The sequence below is a fragment of the Vollenhovia emeryi genome, unplaced genomic scaffold (genome assembly GCF_000949405.1).
Source record: "Vollenhovia emeryi isolate VEMERY1.0 unplaced genomic scaffold, V.emery_V1.0 DF939408.1, whole genome shotgun sequence".
Classification (NCBI taxonomy): Eukaryota; Metazoa; Arthropoda; class Insecta; order Hymenoptera; family Formicidae; genus Vollenhovia; species Vollenhovia emeryi.
Window position 1 is genome coordinate 14984 of NW_011966958.1, and position 17582 is coordinate 32565.

The 17582-nt window shown below is 31.5% G+C and overlaps 3 protein-coding genes across 7 annotated transcripts in view; all 3 read right to left on the minus strand.

Annotated features, from left to right (window-relative positions):
• Nucleotides 1–2275: 2275 nt before the first annotated feature.
• On the minus strand, nt 2276–7384 carry LOC105557899 (lipase 3-like). Its single transcript, XM_012005294.1, has 9 exons — nt 7332–7384; nt 6198–6426; nt 5756–5954; nt 5154–5268; nt 4462–4705; nt 3620–3778; nt 3308–3392; nt 2913–3055; nt 2276–2637 (listed from the first exon to the last, which is right to left on the minus strand). The coding sequence occupies exons 1-9, from the start codon at nt 7367–7369 to the stop codon at nt 2461–2463; spliced, it is 1389 nt and encodes a 462-aa protein (XP_011860684.1). The 5' UTR covers nt 7370–7384; the 3' UTR covers nt 2276–2460.
• Nucleotides 7385–10155: 2771 nt separating this feature from the next.
• LOC105557900 (lipase 3-like) lies at nt 10156–15615 on the minus strand. Of its 4 annotated transcripts, none has more exons than XM_012005297.1 (9): nt 15462–15615; nt 14734–15033; nt 14083–14281; nt 13085–13199; nt 12116–12359; nt 11667–11825; nt 11364–11451; nt 10976–11145; nt 10156–10709 (listed from the first exon to the last, which is right to left on the minus strand). In XM_012005297.1, exons 2-9 carry the CDS (start codon nt 14911–14913, stop codon nt 10533–10535), a joined length of 1332 nt encoding a protein of 443 aa, XP_011860687.1. In that variant the 5' UTR covers nt 14914–15033; nt 15462–15615; the 3' UTR covers nt 10156–10532. The 4 variants fall into 4 exon arrangements, with proteins under 4 accessions (XP_011860687.1, XP_011860686.1, XP_011860685.1 ...); XM_012005296.1 differs by having other exon boundaries at nt 15424–15615; XM_012005295.1 differs by having other exon boundaries at nt 15339–15615.
• Nucleotides 15616–17122: 1507 nt separating this feature from the next.
• The window catches only part of LOC105557902 (cysteine protease ATG4B), a 6503-nt gene continuing 6043 nt past the window's right edge, over nt 17123–17582 (minus strand). For both annotated transcript variants that reach the window (XM_012005300.1, XM_012005301.1), the window contains exon 10: nt 17123–17383. In XM_012005300.1, the coding sequence (XP_011860690.1) occupies nt 17316–17383 (68 nt within the window). In that variant the 3' untranslated portion in view covers nt 17123–17315. The remainder of the gene's footprint in view (nt 17384–17582) is intronic.

Here is a 17582-nt window from a genome sequence, read left to right on the forward strand (position 1 = left end):
AAAAGCGCGGTGCGTAAACGAGATGTAACGGCGACAAAGTACGTACCACGGTTTACTTTCATGTTTTAGATGAGTTGGTCTCGTGAAATATCTATGTACACGTTCAACATGCAATTCGTTTCTCACATTACAAGTTTTAGAATCTTAATAATTAATCGAGTAACGTTACTTGTCACTGATAAAGGTGTACAAATCAATAGCGTTTTATCCCTACATTCTTCGCGATCGAGTCTTGGAAACCAGTAACGTAAAAATAATATCACGCACGGAACAACTCTCGCTGCTGCCTGCCGGCTCGACGTTCGGCGAGCGAGTGATAAGTACGGAATTTCCATTACGTAGATAGGCCAACGAATTCTCAACGTTTTTTTGTTGTTTTTCACTCGGCACGGTGACGTACGATGTTTTTGCGTACCATCATTGTACCTGAAGGTCGCCGCGCTCGCACTCGCTCGCCGAACGTCGAGCCGGCAAGCAGTGGCGCGAGTCGCTCCGTGCGTGGTATTGTTTTTGCGTTGTCGGTTTCCAAGACTCGATCGTGAAGAATGTAAGGATAAAACACTATTGATTTGGACTCCTTTATCAGTGACAAGTAACCCTACTAGATTAATTATTAAGTTTCTACAACTTGTAATGAGAAACGAATTGCGCTTTGAGGCGACGGCTCTTTGTTAACGTGTACATGGATATTTTACGAGATTAACTCATCTAAAATATGAAAGTAAACCGTGGTACGTTGTCGTGGTTACATCTCGTTTACGCACCGCGCTTTTAATTATCTATCGATTTCGTGTAATCTGTTCCATTTTCGGGAAGAGAGAGATATTTGTGCGACTTCGGTGTTCGCGCTGTAATTCGCTCTGTCGTTCTTCGCAACTGGAACGGGCAGGAAGTAAAGAACGTCGCTTACTGCATTTCACGGTATTTTACATCGCGTACGGGAGTGTCCGAAATTTCGCGCAATCGATTTTCGCGAGTGAGTGTGTGAGTATAAGTGCAACAAGAAAATCTGAGAGGAGGAGCAGGCTTAGGCGGCATCAGGCAACGGCAGAGAAATCGTAAGGTGTCTTACATTTTTGTTATTTGCTAATTGTGCAAAATAAAGCATCTGTTCTGTGCTTTTATTTTATTTATTCAAATGATTCGAACGTGGATTCGAATAAGTGTTAGAGACAAAACCATACGTATAAAATTTTGTGAGTTCATATTTAAAAGGAAGACTTTCAGTTCTATATAATTATTTTAATAAATACCTATTTTCAAAAATATTAAATATAAAGTATATTTAACACAATAGTCTGGATTTTACATAATTAGTCTATAATAATCGTATACATTTTTGTATTGTTACAGTTTAACATGTATAGTTAGCGATGTACAACTTTGCTGTTGCGACTCGTATCAGTGAGTGACATATTACTTTGTATTTTAAAGTGACGTTGCGCATATAATTACTTCTCTCTCTCTCTCTCTCTCTCTCTCTCTCTCTCTCTTCGCGTGTGTACAAATTCTTAAAATACACAATGCTCGACCACAAACAGCGCGTTCTGTTATGTCTAGTATTTCTAAATTGTAAACCTTCATTTACTCTGAACCTAAAAAAGAAGTTAAGCACATCGCGCTTCGAGAAAATCAATCGGCATCGCGGAAAAGGGCCTTAACTGTTCGATATTAACGACATTCGCGCTGGTAACATCTCTTTATTAGTAAGGGAACAAGCGCGCGCTTTGCGCGCGCCATTTGCTCTCTCTCTAAAAATTCGCATGGTTTGACAGCTGCAAATAACGACTGAAGTATGTCGTATCGCATAAACGAGACAGCCACTCAGCATCGCGGAAAAGCGGCAACAATACTTCGAGATAAATAACAATAAATCAACAATAAATCGACTTACATGCCTTTTTTTAGAAGTGGAGAGTGGATTCCGTTATCCCTCCCAAAGTCCCAATTCCTTTAAACAATACCTTTGTATGCAGAAGTAAATTGTGTTATGCAAAAAATTACAATTTCATTTTAAAGTATTATATTCCTACTGTAACATGCGTCATGAAAGATGCATTATCTAATACTTGCCTCTCTCAAATATTTGGGAACTTAGCAGTTCTGCTGTATCCCCATACAGCACCAGAGCTTTCAGAAATATTTCAGAAAACATTGTTGCAATGTTTCAATGTTTCTGAAATGTTTCTGAAAGCTTCGGTGCTGTATGGGTCGTAGCATCCCACTGTTACATTGCAGGGCGGGAGTTAATGGTGGAAATTACAAAGCGTTGGCAAAAGCTCTAGAGGGCCGTATTTTATTCATAGATATTTATAGCTAAGCTACATCTTTTTATTTGTATGCAAAAATACACACACAATTTGCTCATTGTTTTTAGCACAATTCCATATTTATTAACATTTTAAATTATACAAAGAGATTAGAGTTTCTTTCCATTTAATTTACATATATCGATTAAATTCATTTCATAGGTATAATTTGGTTAGTATCATACTTTTCTATTAGTTCTAATATACGATTGTATAAAAGAGTTTTTACATCGATTGCCCACACAAAATCTAAGTGATTGAAAAATTTATACGGTACTTCCTCAGTTAAAAGAACATTTGGTAAGCGTTCACTTAGATCCAACACATTCTGAAAATAAAAGACAGAAAGGAAACAACAGTATATTATATAGTAACAAGATGATTTAAATGTATAAATAAAGAAAATAAATCTTCCGATCGATATAAATCAATTGATTTTTTACATTTCTTTTTCATCTTTTACACTGTATATTAAACTGGATTCCTTCTTATTCTTAATAGTTATGTTATTACAATTTCGTCACCCTTAGGTAAAAATTTTTGCTTTTCCGTTTATTTGTGAGTAAAAATTAGACAATAAAGATCTAAACAAAAAACTATTACCTCTTTTAGAGCAAGCTTATCATTTGCTCCATAAAATAACATCATCGGAGCAGTAATCTTTTTAACATCATATCTTGGGGGTGTTTTCTGTTTATATCGCTTATAATTTTCAGCTATTCCATAATCATAGTTTCGAAAATCCTCTGCAATAATCGATAAATCGTAGAAAAACGTGTCCCGGGTATAAAAATATATTTGGAAAAAGATATTGAATAAATACATGCATATGTACAATAATAAATTAATCCATAGAAAAATATAAATTGCTTTACAATTTTACTCTTTATTTCTTACTCTTGCCTTAAACAGCACAAACTGTTTTATGTTAACATTAAAACAATTGGAATATTGCTTGATGAAAGGGAATATCTTTTTATTGAACGGAATATACTCACTTGTAAGTATATTTTGATAATAATGCTCTAATGTTTGTATAGAAACGCCAGCTGGACCATAGGATACTATATCCGGCAGGGTTGTCTATAATAGAAATAATCTTTGTATACATGAGAAGCCACAGAGCGACCAATTAGAAGAAAATAATAGGAAGTGGCTAGAGCCGTTACAGTAAATGTACTTAATTATAAAAATAATTATAGAATAATTATAGAACATTAGAAATTCTATATATTTATAATAAATAGCATTTACACACACTATAAGAATTGTATCTTTATCTTTTGTCTGGCCTGTATGATGTAACTCACAGTGTTAAGTTGAGCTGGATCAGAACCTACGATTGCAAATATTACATTGGCACAAATACTTTGAGTTATTGCATTGTCATTACAGAACGTTCTTGCTAACGTAACCAACGTTAAAGATTGTGGTAAAAAATCATATATTTTATTCTGTCGTAGAAATTCCTAGAACATGTAAAACAAACATGTCAGTCGGCAAAATGTTAGCAGATTGGCATCAGAAAACCACACCAAAACCATCTGCGTCCGCATTTGGCTTTTGTTTTGGTAACAAAGTCTGTAAAATATACGCTGTCAACAGACTGTCGGCAGAAACCGATCAGGTCCAGTTATGTGAGCAGATTTTGTTGTATTTCTGCCGACACGCCGCGCTGGCAGCATGTCGAATATATCAGTTCCTGTATGGAATCTGCAGTCTTTCTGCCTTCAAAATTTGTAGTGGAGATTTAACGAAATCTGATCTGATAGATTTGACTATCTGAGATTCAAATATCAGCGCATAACAGTTAGCAATAATAGTATATTTAACACATTAAATAATGATTGCTTAATCTCTTGTATTTTAAACACTAGGCTTGCAATAAAAAGTGACAGATTTTTGTTGGGGTAAGGTAACCGGATCACAAGTACCAAATGCGGATCACAAATTTAATGAGTCGCTAATAAGCGATAATTTAAAGTAATTCACTTAAATTTTGCTCTTTTATATATTTTCAACTTTATGCTAAATATAGTCGACAATAGTCGATATCATAAAAGGCATCGATGTGTTTTTACGTCGCTTATTAGCGATTCATCTTCATGATTCGCATTTAGTATCTGATCCGAATTTGTTCACCGTATCCTACCATTGATATTGGAAAAATGTTAGCTACTTCGATCAATGTAGGTGTTACTTTCTTCCAAAAAGCAGCTGGACCCAGGCAAATGGCCACTTTTAATTTCATATTGTATTCCGGTTTTGATGACAAAAGAGCAAATAACGAAGTTGCTCCCATTGAATGACCAATATAATATAAATCTTTTTGCTTTGTATAATTGAGAATGTAACTTAACATGGCCGGCAGATCTTTTGTTCCAACCTCGTGAAAGCTGTAAAATAAGAATTTTACAAACATATTTTCTCACTTTTCCCTCCCTCCATTACAAATGCACGCAATCAATTTGCAGTAAGAAACTAATGTAAGTAAAAAATTTATAATCCTGCTGATAGAATTCGAATAAGGAAATACCACGCAAAGTCTAACATTTAGAAAACATGTTATAAGTATTCTTTTTTCATCTTTCTTCTTTCTTCTTTCTTCAACTTTTTTCATGTACAGTATATACTTGTATACTTTACTTTTTATTGTATACTCTTAGAAATTCCGGACTTTGTCTTCATATTACTTGTCAGGCATATTCATTCAGTACAAGTAACAATTACATTATCATTTCATAAATATCTCTCAACTTCAAGTAGCTTGTACTTTAAGTGTAAAAAAATTTTTAACTTAATTCAGCGTTTCTTTAAAATAATTTTAAATAGCAATGGTTTTACCTATACTGCCAGAATTTGGGATCGTATATCGTCATATTCACATGTGATCTGCAGTAACTATTCCCTCTCATATTTCCAATCCATACATCATATCCTTGATCTGCTAATAAAAATGCTGCAAAATAAGATAGTAATAAGCTAATGTAGGATGTAGTAAATATATGTATAGTTATTTTGTATAAAATTTAAAATCAATTTTTAAAACAATATCCATGCTATATTTTATATTTTTAAAAACATACCTTTGAAATTTGACCCATTACAGATTAAATTCTATTTAATTCCGTTTTAAATTAATTCTAGGATAACTAATATTATATTATTTTCTTGAAATGTTACGCATGAAAATGTCCTTTGTTTTCAACAGCCTTTGAAAGCTTGTATTAAAATAATATTAAATATTATTGTCTTGACATTTTTGTACGTGAACATTTAACGAAATTTTTTAAGAAGGAGATATTTACGAAAACATTAAAATGTCAGTAATTTTAAAGTTATAAAAGTTTGAAACTTTTTTAAAAATACTATGTAATGAAATTTTGTACAGTATTTTAAATTGATTTGTAAATTGCATTAATAATTACACGTGTAAGTAAACATACCAAGATCTTTACTGGGACCATATATTACCCAGTAATCAGATGAAACCAACATACTGTGTAGCATGAATACAATTTCTTTCTTTTTCGTATTATTTAACAATGGACTTCCAGGTATCCTATGTATCTTCAGATTATAACCATCTTCTGTTGTGACGTTATGCTCCTCAGCAGGATAACCGTATTGTTCCACCAGGCCAATCTACTTAAAAGAATAGCGTGATGTATAATATCCACAGGATATCGTTGTGTAATCTCTATTTTTATCTCGATTTGTTTTAAATGTTAAAAAATACTTATACAAAATTTAGAGACCGTAGGCTTAGCAATTTAAGACAATAAAATTATGTACAATTTAATCTATATTTGTCATAGAACTACTAAAGAAAAATTGAATTTAATTAAAAATGCATGTGAATTTGATTAAAAACAATTTCTTACTCACGAAATCCAATAGTTTTGCATTGTTTATTCTGTCTATTGGATCCATTTTTCTTACTCTCGTTAAACCAGGCTCCTTAGGGAAGATTAAATTTAGTAATATATTTGGAAGATTTTGCGACCTTCCTTCTAAGGAAGTCATAAGAATTATAAGCACAAGGAGTATGGATTTCATGTTTGACGTCACCGCGTGACTTATTAGCAATTTTTTGTGTCTGCAATCTCTCTGCAATCTGTCTGCAAGAAACAGGCATGATAATGTTGTGAGTCGACAACAATTTGAAACTGATATTTTAATATAATAATTTTTATTTTTGTTGCAATAATGATAAAGGTAGTAAATATTTAAAATTCTACAAATACACACATGAATTTGAAGATAATAATCGGTATGCATATGCACTAGTATATTTAAATTTGTATAAATGCCACATAAAAAATATTTGTCTTTCAAGCTTACCTCCTTATTAGTATATCTCTAAATATATTTTTAAAGATCAAATTTGTAAATACAACAAATTTCACGTCTAGTAAAGTCAGATACTTTTTCAATAAAATCTTAAAAAATGTAGACAAATTTTATATAAATAGTAATAGATTCATGAATAATATTCGAATATTTCAAATATTCTAAAATTACGTTAAGTAAATTAATCTTCATAAAGAAAAAGCTAATTCTACCGTTCTCTCGCTTATTGATAGTACAATTTTCTAATGAACAGTTAGTACAAATTTTATGTTTATATAACAATTAACGTATGTTTGCTATTTACAAACTATAAGTTAATATGCAAATGTTTCTCTTCTGATATACTTAACGAAAATTACATCACATACCTGTTAAGAAAATTGATGAAGATAAAAACGTCTTCCTTAAGTATTACGGCTGGGAGTTTTAATGTTTATTGCTACCGCATATATTCCACGAAGACACAAAGAGTGAACGATTAGTATAAGACACAATATGAAACTACGAAGAATCACCAGTCGTTTGAAATATATACAGGATGTATATATTCTACTGTGCTGTAATCGCCGTTCACGGGGAGGTAGAGGGGACTAAGCAACCAGAGAAGTCCTCTACCATTTTGCAATTGAAGCAGTAGTTATCGAGATGATCAAAAATCGCCCGACTTACCGCAAAATGTAAATACGCGGTGAAATGTGTCCGCCCATCGGCCGACGCTCACGGCGGTGCGCAGCGAGGAGTAGGGAGGTGCCATCACTGCCCGTCGACCAGTTACATGACGGAGTGCGTAACAGCATAAGCATATGCATAAATTTTGTCTACATATTTCTCAAATTAAGTATTTCGAAAACGTAAAAGCACTGCTGAACACGATTTTAGGAATTGTTTTATCGTCCTTGATTTATAATATTTTATGTTATCATTTATGTATTATTTACATTGCATAACCAACCGCGAGCTAAGAGGGGGAAGCACACACTTTAGCATAAGTGCATATGCAGAAGGAATTTGATTGGTCCATAAGCAAATGCATAAGGAAATGAACCAATCAAATTCCTTCTGCATATGCACTTATGCAAAAGTGTGTGCTCCCCCTCCTAGCTCGCGGTTGGTTATGCAACGTAAATAATGCATAAATGATAACATAAAATATTATAAATTAAGGACGATAAAACAACTTTCCTAAAATCGTATTCAGCAGTGCATTACGTTTTCGAAACACTTAACTTGAGAAATATGTAGACAAAATAATATTTAAAATTTTTATTGCGCAAAAAATTTCACTTTTGATTTCACTCCTCAATAAAACTTCCAACACGTAAATCTTCACTAAACTTCGTCGGTTACGTATAAACATCATAAGTCGCATTTACAATATTAATGGAGAGTTCATTCAACATACAGACTTCTACAATTAAACAATTCAACATACCCCGTATTTTCCTATCAACACGATCTTGCTCTATCACTGTATGTAGAATTTATCGCTAAATATTTACTTATCATACGTATAATAAATGAGGTTTAAGGATGTACTGGTGCTAACATTCTAACATTGACAATACCCTAAAACTTTAATAGATTGTTTCTATTTATTATCTGTACACGTGTGCAAAACCTGAAGCCGATTCTCTAACCGGTTCATGAGTTATTCCACTTTTAATTTTGCATGAGTTCTTATGGAGAAGCAGCATATTCCTACTTATATAAACGAAATTAAATGGAAACAGCATTGCCAATATTCTGAAACTTTGTTTGTGAGTAAATAAAATAGTGAGCAACGTTTCTAAAAAAAATTGATAACGATTCACTAACTCTTTATCGAGTTAAAAATATAAATAAAATAAATAATAAATAATATAAATAATATAAATAATATAAATAATATAAATTAAATATTGCTAATATATGCAACATTTTTCGTTCCTTACAGTTGATTTCAGGTGAAATTCACGTCCAAAAGTTTTTTGTTGATAATCACAAAATTTGCAAACTGTGCAAATATATTCATTTGTAGTGCTAAATATCACATTAACTGGCATTATTTAAATCCTTTATATGATACGAGCACATAAAAGCATAGAATTTCATCAATTTCAAATTGAAGTCACTTTTGTCTGGGATTGTATAGGTAATACATCCTTAAAGACTCACTTCAGTAGAAATTGACAATGTCTAATTAAAAAAATCTTTCGCGGCCACTACAGGCACGATCTAACAATGAATTTTCTACTAAATAGATTTCATTCCAAGAGCAATAAACGCATGGTGGAACCAATTGATGACGGCTAGTAATTTAACAGAATTTCCACTATCTTATATTAACAGCCTTTCTCATAATTCATAATTAAATATTAAGTATTACCTTTTCTATCTTCATTTCTATATTAACTATGAATTATGAAATGTAATGACTTTGGATCTCAAGATTGTCAAGCAGATTTGTTAACAATTTTGTATATATTTTTATAAATCTAATTGACTGATGTCATCGCTTAGACGTAGCCATATCGAAGTCCTGCTGGAAGGTGATTGTGAGTGCCAACCAGAAAAAAAAGGAAATCTAATCATTGACTTTTAGCGTGTAAACAACATCTCCGCATTAGAATAATCAGTAGTGATGCAAGTGAAATCATTCAGACTTCAACCAATTATATAGTCTGAGAATAATTAATCATGGGTTTGTTTTCTGTTCCTGCACTGGTGAACTAGTGCAGTAAGCTAGAATGAGAAAAAATATGCTTGTCTTACTCCAATTTATTGCACTAGTTCACTAGTGTAGGAACAGAAAACAAGCCTCATGTGTTATAACACACACTACGCGCATTTTCAACTCAACCGACTGATACACGGGGTATACTATTTTATTCAATCATCCCACAAAAACTGTTTTATTTGTTACTGTAGAAAAAATGCTTTAGATAAAAGTCGTTTGGTTTGAAAAGGAACACATGATTCCGATGTAAATCACGTAGATGTTATTTTCACGAAATTTTGAGGGCGATTAATTTCTTAAAGAAAACTTGATTTTTCCTGAGATGGAAATTGTAGTTTTTGTCGAGACGTTTTCAAAACATTACGAAACAAAAAGCTAAACAGTGTTCGACAAGTCGACACTGTGTAACACTGGGTGCATTCCGTTTTACACATGATACGCATAATGTACGCAAAATCCAGTTATCCTTATATACAGGGTGCTACGCAACATATTGACCAGTAGGTTGAGCTAATACGACGATTTTTAAAATTCCATATCTCGATAACTATTCGTCCAAGCGCAAAACAGTACAGGACTTTTCTGTTTGTCTTAGTCCTCTCTACCTTCCCATGACCGGTGGTCAATATGTTGCGTAGCACCTATATAATAACAAGGATAAATGATGAATTAGTGTTGGTCTACAACCTTGCTTTAAGTAAGCTGTACACCTTAAGCCGTAAGAAATTAACCAATCACAGGTGTGAGTGAGGGGAATAAATACCTGTGTTTGTTAAATTCAAATTTAATAATAATAAAGTACAATTAATAATTAAAAGTAGCACTGATTTGTAATTGCACAGAAGATTAAGTATATTTTAATTGAAAAATTAACTATTAATTAAAATCCTAAGTAATTAAATGATATAGACTATACATATTAAAGCGCATACTTATAGCATTAAATTATTTATTATTTACCTTAATAATAACTCAATATCGAGTCTCGTAATTTTCTAATTTTAATCTTACTAACACAGGCCAATTAATAATTTTATATTGGCAAATTTGTGGTAATTTGTCAATTTGTTTAGCAATTCTATGTTTATTAACATTTTAAATTATACAGAGAGATTAGAGTTTCTCTCAATTTAATTTACATTCCTCGATTAAATTCATTTTATAGATTTATTTTGGTTAGCATCAAACTTTTGTATTAGATCTAACACACGATCATATAGAAGAGTTTTCACATCAATTGCGACCACATAATCAATGTGATTGAAGAGTTCGTATGGAACTTTCTCAGTTAGAAAAACATTTGGTAAACGTTTGCTAAGTTCTAACAGGCCCTGAAAATCAATAATATAAAAAGAAGAGTACTTATTAGTCACAAGATGATTAAAAAATGTAAAATAGAAAATATATCATTCAATTAATATAAATCAATGATATTTTTCCTTTTATATTTTGCATGGAAATTCAATCAGATTCTTTTATATTTACATGATCATTATTTCGTTAGATTTGTGCAACAATTTTTCTTCTACATTTATTTATGAGTAAAAATTAAGTAAGAATTAAAAATGTGACCGCTACATGGAGAACTGTTACCTACCTCTTTGGGAACAAGCATATCATTTTCTGCGTAAAACAGTATCATTGGAGCAGTAATCTTTTTAAGATCATAATTTGGGGGTACTTTCTGTTTGTATCGCTTATAATTTTCAGCCACACCATAATCATACATTCGAAAATCATCTGTAACAATTAATAAGACTCGCATATCTACAAGTACATGTCCTAAACTTAAAAGTTATTAAAAAATATTTAAAAATATATTAAGTAACTCGTACATATAACTATAAATTCATCTGTAGAAAATTATATATTAATTGTGATCTTTCACGGATCATTTGAACAGCAAGAAATGTTTTATTGTAATATTACATCAACTAGAATATTACTTTATAAAAAAATACTGTTTTATGATATGGAATACTCACTTATTTGAATATTTTGACAAAAATGCTCTACTGCTTGTACAGAAGTACCAGCTGGAACACCATAGGACATCATATATGGCAGGGCTGTCTATAACAGAAATAATTGTAGATAAAAAGTCGTGGCACGACCAATTATAAGAAGATAATAAGGAGTGGTTAGAGTAACAATAAATTTAGTAATTATAAAAAATTAAATATTTATAGATAACATAATATAAAATTAAGTGTTTACGCACATTATAAACATTGCGTTATCTTTGTCGTATAATATGACGCATATAATAGTGTCATGATATGACTTACAGTATTAAGTTGTACCGGATCAGGACCAGCGCCTAAGAATAATATAGCAATACAAATACTTTGAGTTACTGCATTGTCATTACATAACAATCGTCCCACCATAACAGTCGCTAGAGATCGGGGGAAAATATCGTATATTTCATTTTCATGTAGAACTTCCTGGAATGTAGAAAATAAACATACAATTATTACCTAATAATAGCTAACCACATTTGTAGCACCAGACCGGTATTTCCAATCTCTTGATAAGTTAACTAATATGTTAAATTATATATCTATCTACGTCTGATTTAAAGAAAGAACAATGACATATACATGATTTAACTATTAGTTAATTTCCCAAGAGATTGGAATGACTGGCCCTAAATAATAAAAAAAAATGACATAATATTATCTGGTATTTTAAACACTAGCACTTGCTATAAAAAGTGACAGATCTTAGAAGTTACCTTCAATGTTGGGAATAAATTTATAAATTCGTTAACGACAGGTGACACTCCCGTCCAAAAAATAGCTGGAGCCAGACAAATAGCCATTTTTATTTTCCTATTGTACTCCGGTTTTGATGACAAAAGAACGTGTAAAACAGTACCTCCCATTGAATGACCGATATAGTATAAATCTTTTTGCTTTGTATAATTTAATACGTAATTAAGCATGGCCGGCAGATCTTTTATCCCAATCTCGTGAAAGCTATAAAATAAGATCATACTATAGGCCTACTACGATCATGCTGAGTTTTAGTGTCTAATAATATTTTTGTATGTACATCTATTTTAAGTACATACTTCAGTGATTGAATTAATATACCCGTCCCAGTTAGTAGGGAGATTCAGGTCTGAATAATTTTTTGCATTAAATTATTTATAGATTATTTTCTAAAGGATGTTTAATTAGTGTCATTATAAAATTTATTGTCAATTTAAGTTGAGAAACTATTTCGACTTCAGTCTAATACTACGTGTTTCAAGACTGAAAAAGTTATCGCAATGGCTATATTAAAAAACATGTTATATGCAAAAATATAATTAGGCACTAAGATCCAACGTGATCATAATCTATCTATTATGTGATTTATGATGACGTTTGAGTTTATGTATTATTATATAAATAAAGTTTATATTTTACGAAACATATTTTTCGCTTTCAATTTCAACTGGAACACAGGAATGGTCTTAGAGATATAAAGGATCAAAGTTGTCGAAATCGGTAATTTACACCTTTATTACATACTCTAATTTTGTATTTATATTACTTGGTAAATAAGAAATATATCTCTACAAATAACTATTATTATTTCATCGTGTTGCTTCACATAATAGATATCTCTTATTTTCAAGTAGACTGTACCTTCGTCGTAAAATGCATTTCATGGTTCTATGTTCTGTTAAAATAATTTTTAATAGCAATGGTTTTACCTATACTGCCAGAATTTGGGATCGTATACCGTCATATTCATATGTGATCTGCAATAACTATTTCCCCTTACATTTCCAATCCATACGTCATATCCAAGATCTGCTAATAAATATGCTGAAACATAAAATAAAGTAAGCTTTTAAAATAATATCACCAGGTAAACACCAACCATAACATAAGTTACGCCTATACGAGGCCTGTCTAAAAAGTATCCGACCTTTGGCCAGAAAAAATATTTCGAATACCTGACGGAGTTGGGACCCTAATCCCCTTCAAAGTAGGCCCCTTGTGCTTGCACACACTTAGCCCACCGATCCTTCCACTGCTGGAAACACCTCTGGAAGTCTTCTTTTGGAATGGTGTTCAGCTCCGTCGTCGCGTTCCGCATTATCTCTTCTCTACTCTCAAAACGGGATTCTTTCAGTGGCGTCTTCAATTTTGGAAATAACCAGAAGGTTACACCAAAATTTTGGAAATAACCAGAAGGTTACACCAAAATTGAAGACGCCACTGAAAGGATCCCGTTTTGAGAGTAGAGAAGAGATAATGCGGAACGCGACGACGGAACTGAACACCATTCCAAAAGAAGACTTCCAGAGGTGTTTCCAGCAGTGGAAGGATCGGTGGGCTAAGTGTGTGCAAGCACAAGGGGCCTACTTTGAAGGGGATTAGGGTCCCAACTCCGTCAGGTATTCGAAATATTTTTTCTGGCCAAAGGTCGGATACTTTTTAGACAGGCCTCGTATACTAAGACCACCCTTGAGCCGCATACACATAAAAAATGCTTGGAATTTTCTTGACAACGGGTTGTTGTCCAACGACTGTCTCTGTTTCTAAATGAAGCTATCAAATATCACGGACTGATAATTTTTAATTTACAAGATTTGAGGGTAATTCTTTTTCATAAAAACGTTTTGTAGTAAAATGTTACATTGTGCTTTGGGTGAATTAACCAGCACATTACGTTAAAAACTACATTTTGTCAGTAAATACATACCAAGGTCTTTACCAGGGCCCTGCAGTACCCAGCTATCAGATGAAGCCAAAAGACCGTGTTGGATGAACACAGTTTCTTTTTTATTCTTGTTACCCAATAATGGACTTCCAGGTATTCTGTGTATTTTCAAATTGTAACCATCCTCAGTTGTAACATTATGTTCTTCAGCGGGATAACCATATTGTTCTACCAGACCAATCTAAAGAATAACAAAATGTATAATATCCATTGAATATCGTCATTTTATCTCTATTTTTATTTTATTAGAGTGGCTCCTGCACAAAGGGCGGTTAGTATAGATGTTTTGTTGGGGAACCTCTCTAATTTTTGTAAATTTATGACTTTTTCATTTAGAAAATCACTTAATGCATTATTGATCAAATACATTGATATGCTGAGTTATAGGGTAATCCTGAAATAGTTGTTCAAAATCAGGGATTGAATTGGGTTTGTCATAAGGATTGAAAAAAGTTCCCATAAACTTTATTTAGTCCATTATACATATATATTATATTAAATAATAGTCATTTAACAATTAAAAGCTATTGACTCAATATAAGACACTAAAATTACATAGTTTAATCTACTAAAGATAAATTTAATTTAATTAAAAATATATATAAATTAGATTAAAAACAATTTCTTACTCACAAAATCCAATATTTTTCCATAGTCCATTTCTTCGGTTCGATCCAGTTTCCTTACTCTCATTAAGCCAGGATCCTTAGGAAAGAACAATTTTAGAAATTCCTTTTCGAGAAATGGTATGTTCTGCGATCTTCCTTCTAAGAATGTTATAATAGTTATAAGCAAGAAACATAAATTTTTCATGTTTGATGTATCAATTTATTTGCAACTCGAATTGCAAAATCAATCGTTAAGAAAAGCCTCAACTATCGTCAATGTCACTTGAAATACTTTTCGTAAGACAAGCTTGAGCTCCTGTGCAGTCTGTAATAAAAAACAATCGTCATGAGAATAATACTGAATCAATAATTTAAAAATATTGTTTTAACGGAGTTACAATTTTCTATTGTGGAAACGATAAAAGTTAATATTAAAAATTTTTACATGGACTTGAAGATAATAACCAAAATGTATACATATACCCTAGCGCATTTAAATTTTTATAAATTTTCTATTAGAAATTACTGATATATAATTTTATATAAATATAATTAAAAGTAAAGTCAGGTATAAAATAAATTAAATACGTGACTCAAAAATTTAATACAAAGTGTAATATATGTACGTACAGTAGCGACAATGCTAATTGGAGTAGAGACAAGAGTAAATGAGTTGGATGATAAAAGATTCTTAGATATTACAAAAGTGATTTACGTTCTCATCATATTCCACTAAGCACGAAGAGTACACACCTAATACAGAGACTATACAGATCTACCTGGAATCATCAGTTGTGTTTCTCGAATTATATACACTCGTTGTCAGTAACGTCTGCAACGTTGCTTAACGTTTTCGCCCTTCCGTACAACTTGTTTCTAGTTTTCCTCTATTTCAAATAGTGAAAATAATGCACATATTTACGTAATTTTTGAAAGGTTTTCTAAAAGTCTTTTTTCATTACTTTCTCTTAATAAAATAGAACAAATTTTTCAAGGTTGCCAAACAATTTTAATGTACCAGACAATAATAAAAAAGTTATATATTGCAGAATTAGAGTTGCATTTGTCAATAACTCTATACAGATTTCTTGTTTTTTACAAGTTTATTCTTTGAATGTTGTATACTACAATTTCTAGCTCCGTTACTACATAAATTATCAAACTATCGTTATGTCTTTGATTGTCAAGATTAAAATCGATCTTACTGTTAACCTTGTAGTTTTTTACAGCTCTAATCATTCACTTCTATTGTCCAAGTAAAATAGCAACTTTGCATTACAATAGTCAAGTAATCGAGATAAAATAAATACAACATTGTGGAACTTCAACTGATCATTTGAGAAAAATTAATATTACGTTATGATAGACTTGCGCATTCTTTTTTAAACCTCTTCGATAGTTTGAATTGAAAAATGCTTATCATCTATAATTATTTACTAGGTGCTTAAGATCCCAATTATCTCAACAATAAAAGATGCAACATCATACGATTTTTTCATTACATATACTTTTAACTTCTATTGACTTCTACTGCATAAATAAGTAAAAAAATATAGGTGTCTATTTTAAAAAAGTTGGTGACCTTCATAACTTGAAAAAGGCATAATAATTAACTTTTAAATAAGCAAGCAAAAAATTTGGAAACAATTTGTGATCTGATACGTTATTAAGAATGTCAAGTTAAAGGAGGGAGTGTAAAAGTCGTCGTTTTTCACCTACAGAGAAATCTGCAAAACATGTTTTGATACCTTATTTACTGTCGAAAGAAGAAGAAAATAACGCTTTTTATATTTTACAAGAAAACTACGAAAAATAATAGAGAATCGATAATAAATGTGTTTTTAAAATGTCTATCAAAATAGCTGTTTTAGTTTTATAACAAGCACCCTACATTCTATACCACGAAATTGTATTAGGAACGCACAGGAGTGAAAGCTAAAATGTATTTGTGTAAAGTAAATGTTGCATATGTGAAATAACGATTTACATTATTCAATCTTAAATAAGGCAGCAAAAGTTTTGTGCAGCTGTTCCTTTGAGGTGAAAAATGATAACTTTTACCTCCTTTTACGACAACAGCGTTAATTATATGTCTATTCAATACATCCTTAGAATTTTATATTCTTATATCTGTAGGTTTTTGAAATCGCTGCATTAAAAAAATTTTAACAACCTACGATTTAAGAATCTTGAAAACTTATCTAATCCACACTTTTATTTTAGAAATATTATACACGTGTAATCAAATGAAGATCATACATAATCAATGCAATACCACAGTGACACAAAGATCTCCATAAAGCACAAACGTACGCACTTGCTGATCTCTATAATATCGGGCAAATGTATAAACATTAAACATTACATAATATATGTATAGTTATATGTACAAAGTATTTAAATATATATTATTTAATTATTTAATTATATGTATACACATGCACGTGCGGGCGCGCACATACATGTATAATTTTTATGTTTTGTTAGTGTGTATTTTAACTTTGCATTGCACTAGTCAAAAATACAAATCATCTCTGAGAACATCATTGTATAACATTCAGTTGTTATTTCGCATCTTATCACAATAATAGATGGATTAGGTGGACGTCAACCAAGCAGTTCAAAGTCTTCATCAGATGTGTCGTATTGACGTTCAATGTGCTCAAAGTCCACAACTGCACAAAAAATTATATTTGTCTAATAATTATTTACAAATAAATCTCACTTTCTATTTACAAATCAATTATCAATAATCAAATCTATTTTAAACCGTCAGATATAAAGATCTGTACTGTATATAGTGAGTTCTCTATTTTGATGCAAAATTAAATAATATATTATTCACTTTTCTATTAAACTAATTCACGAACGAAG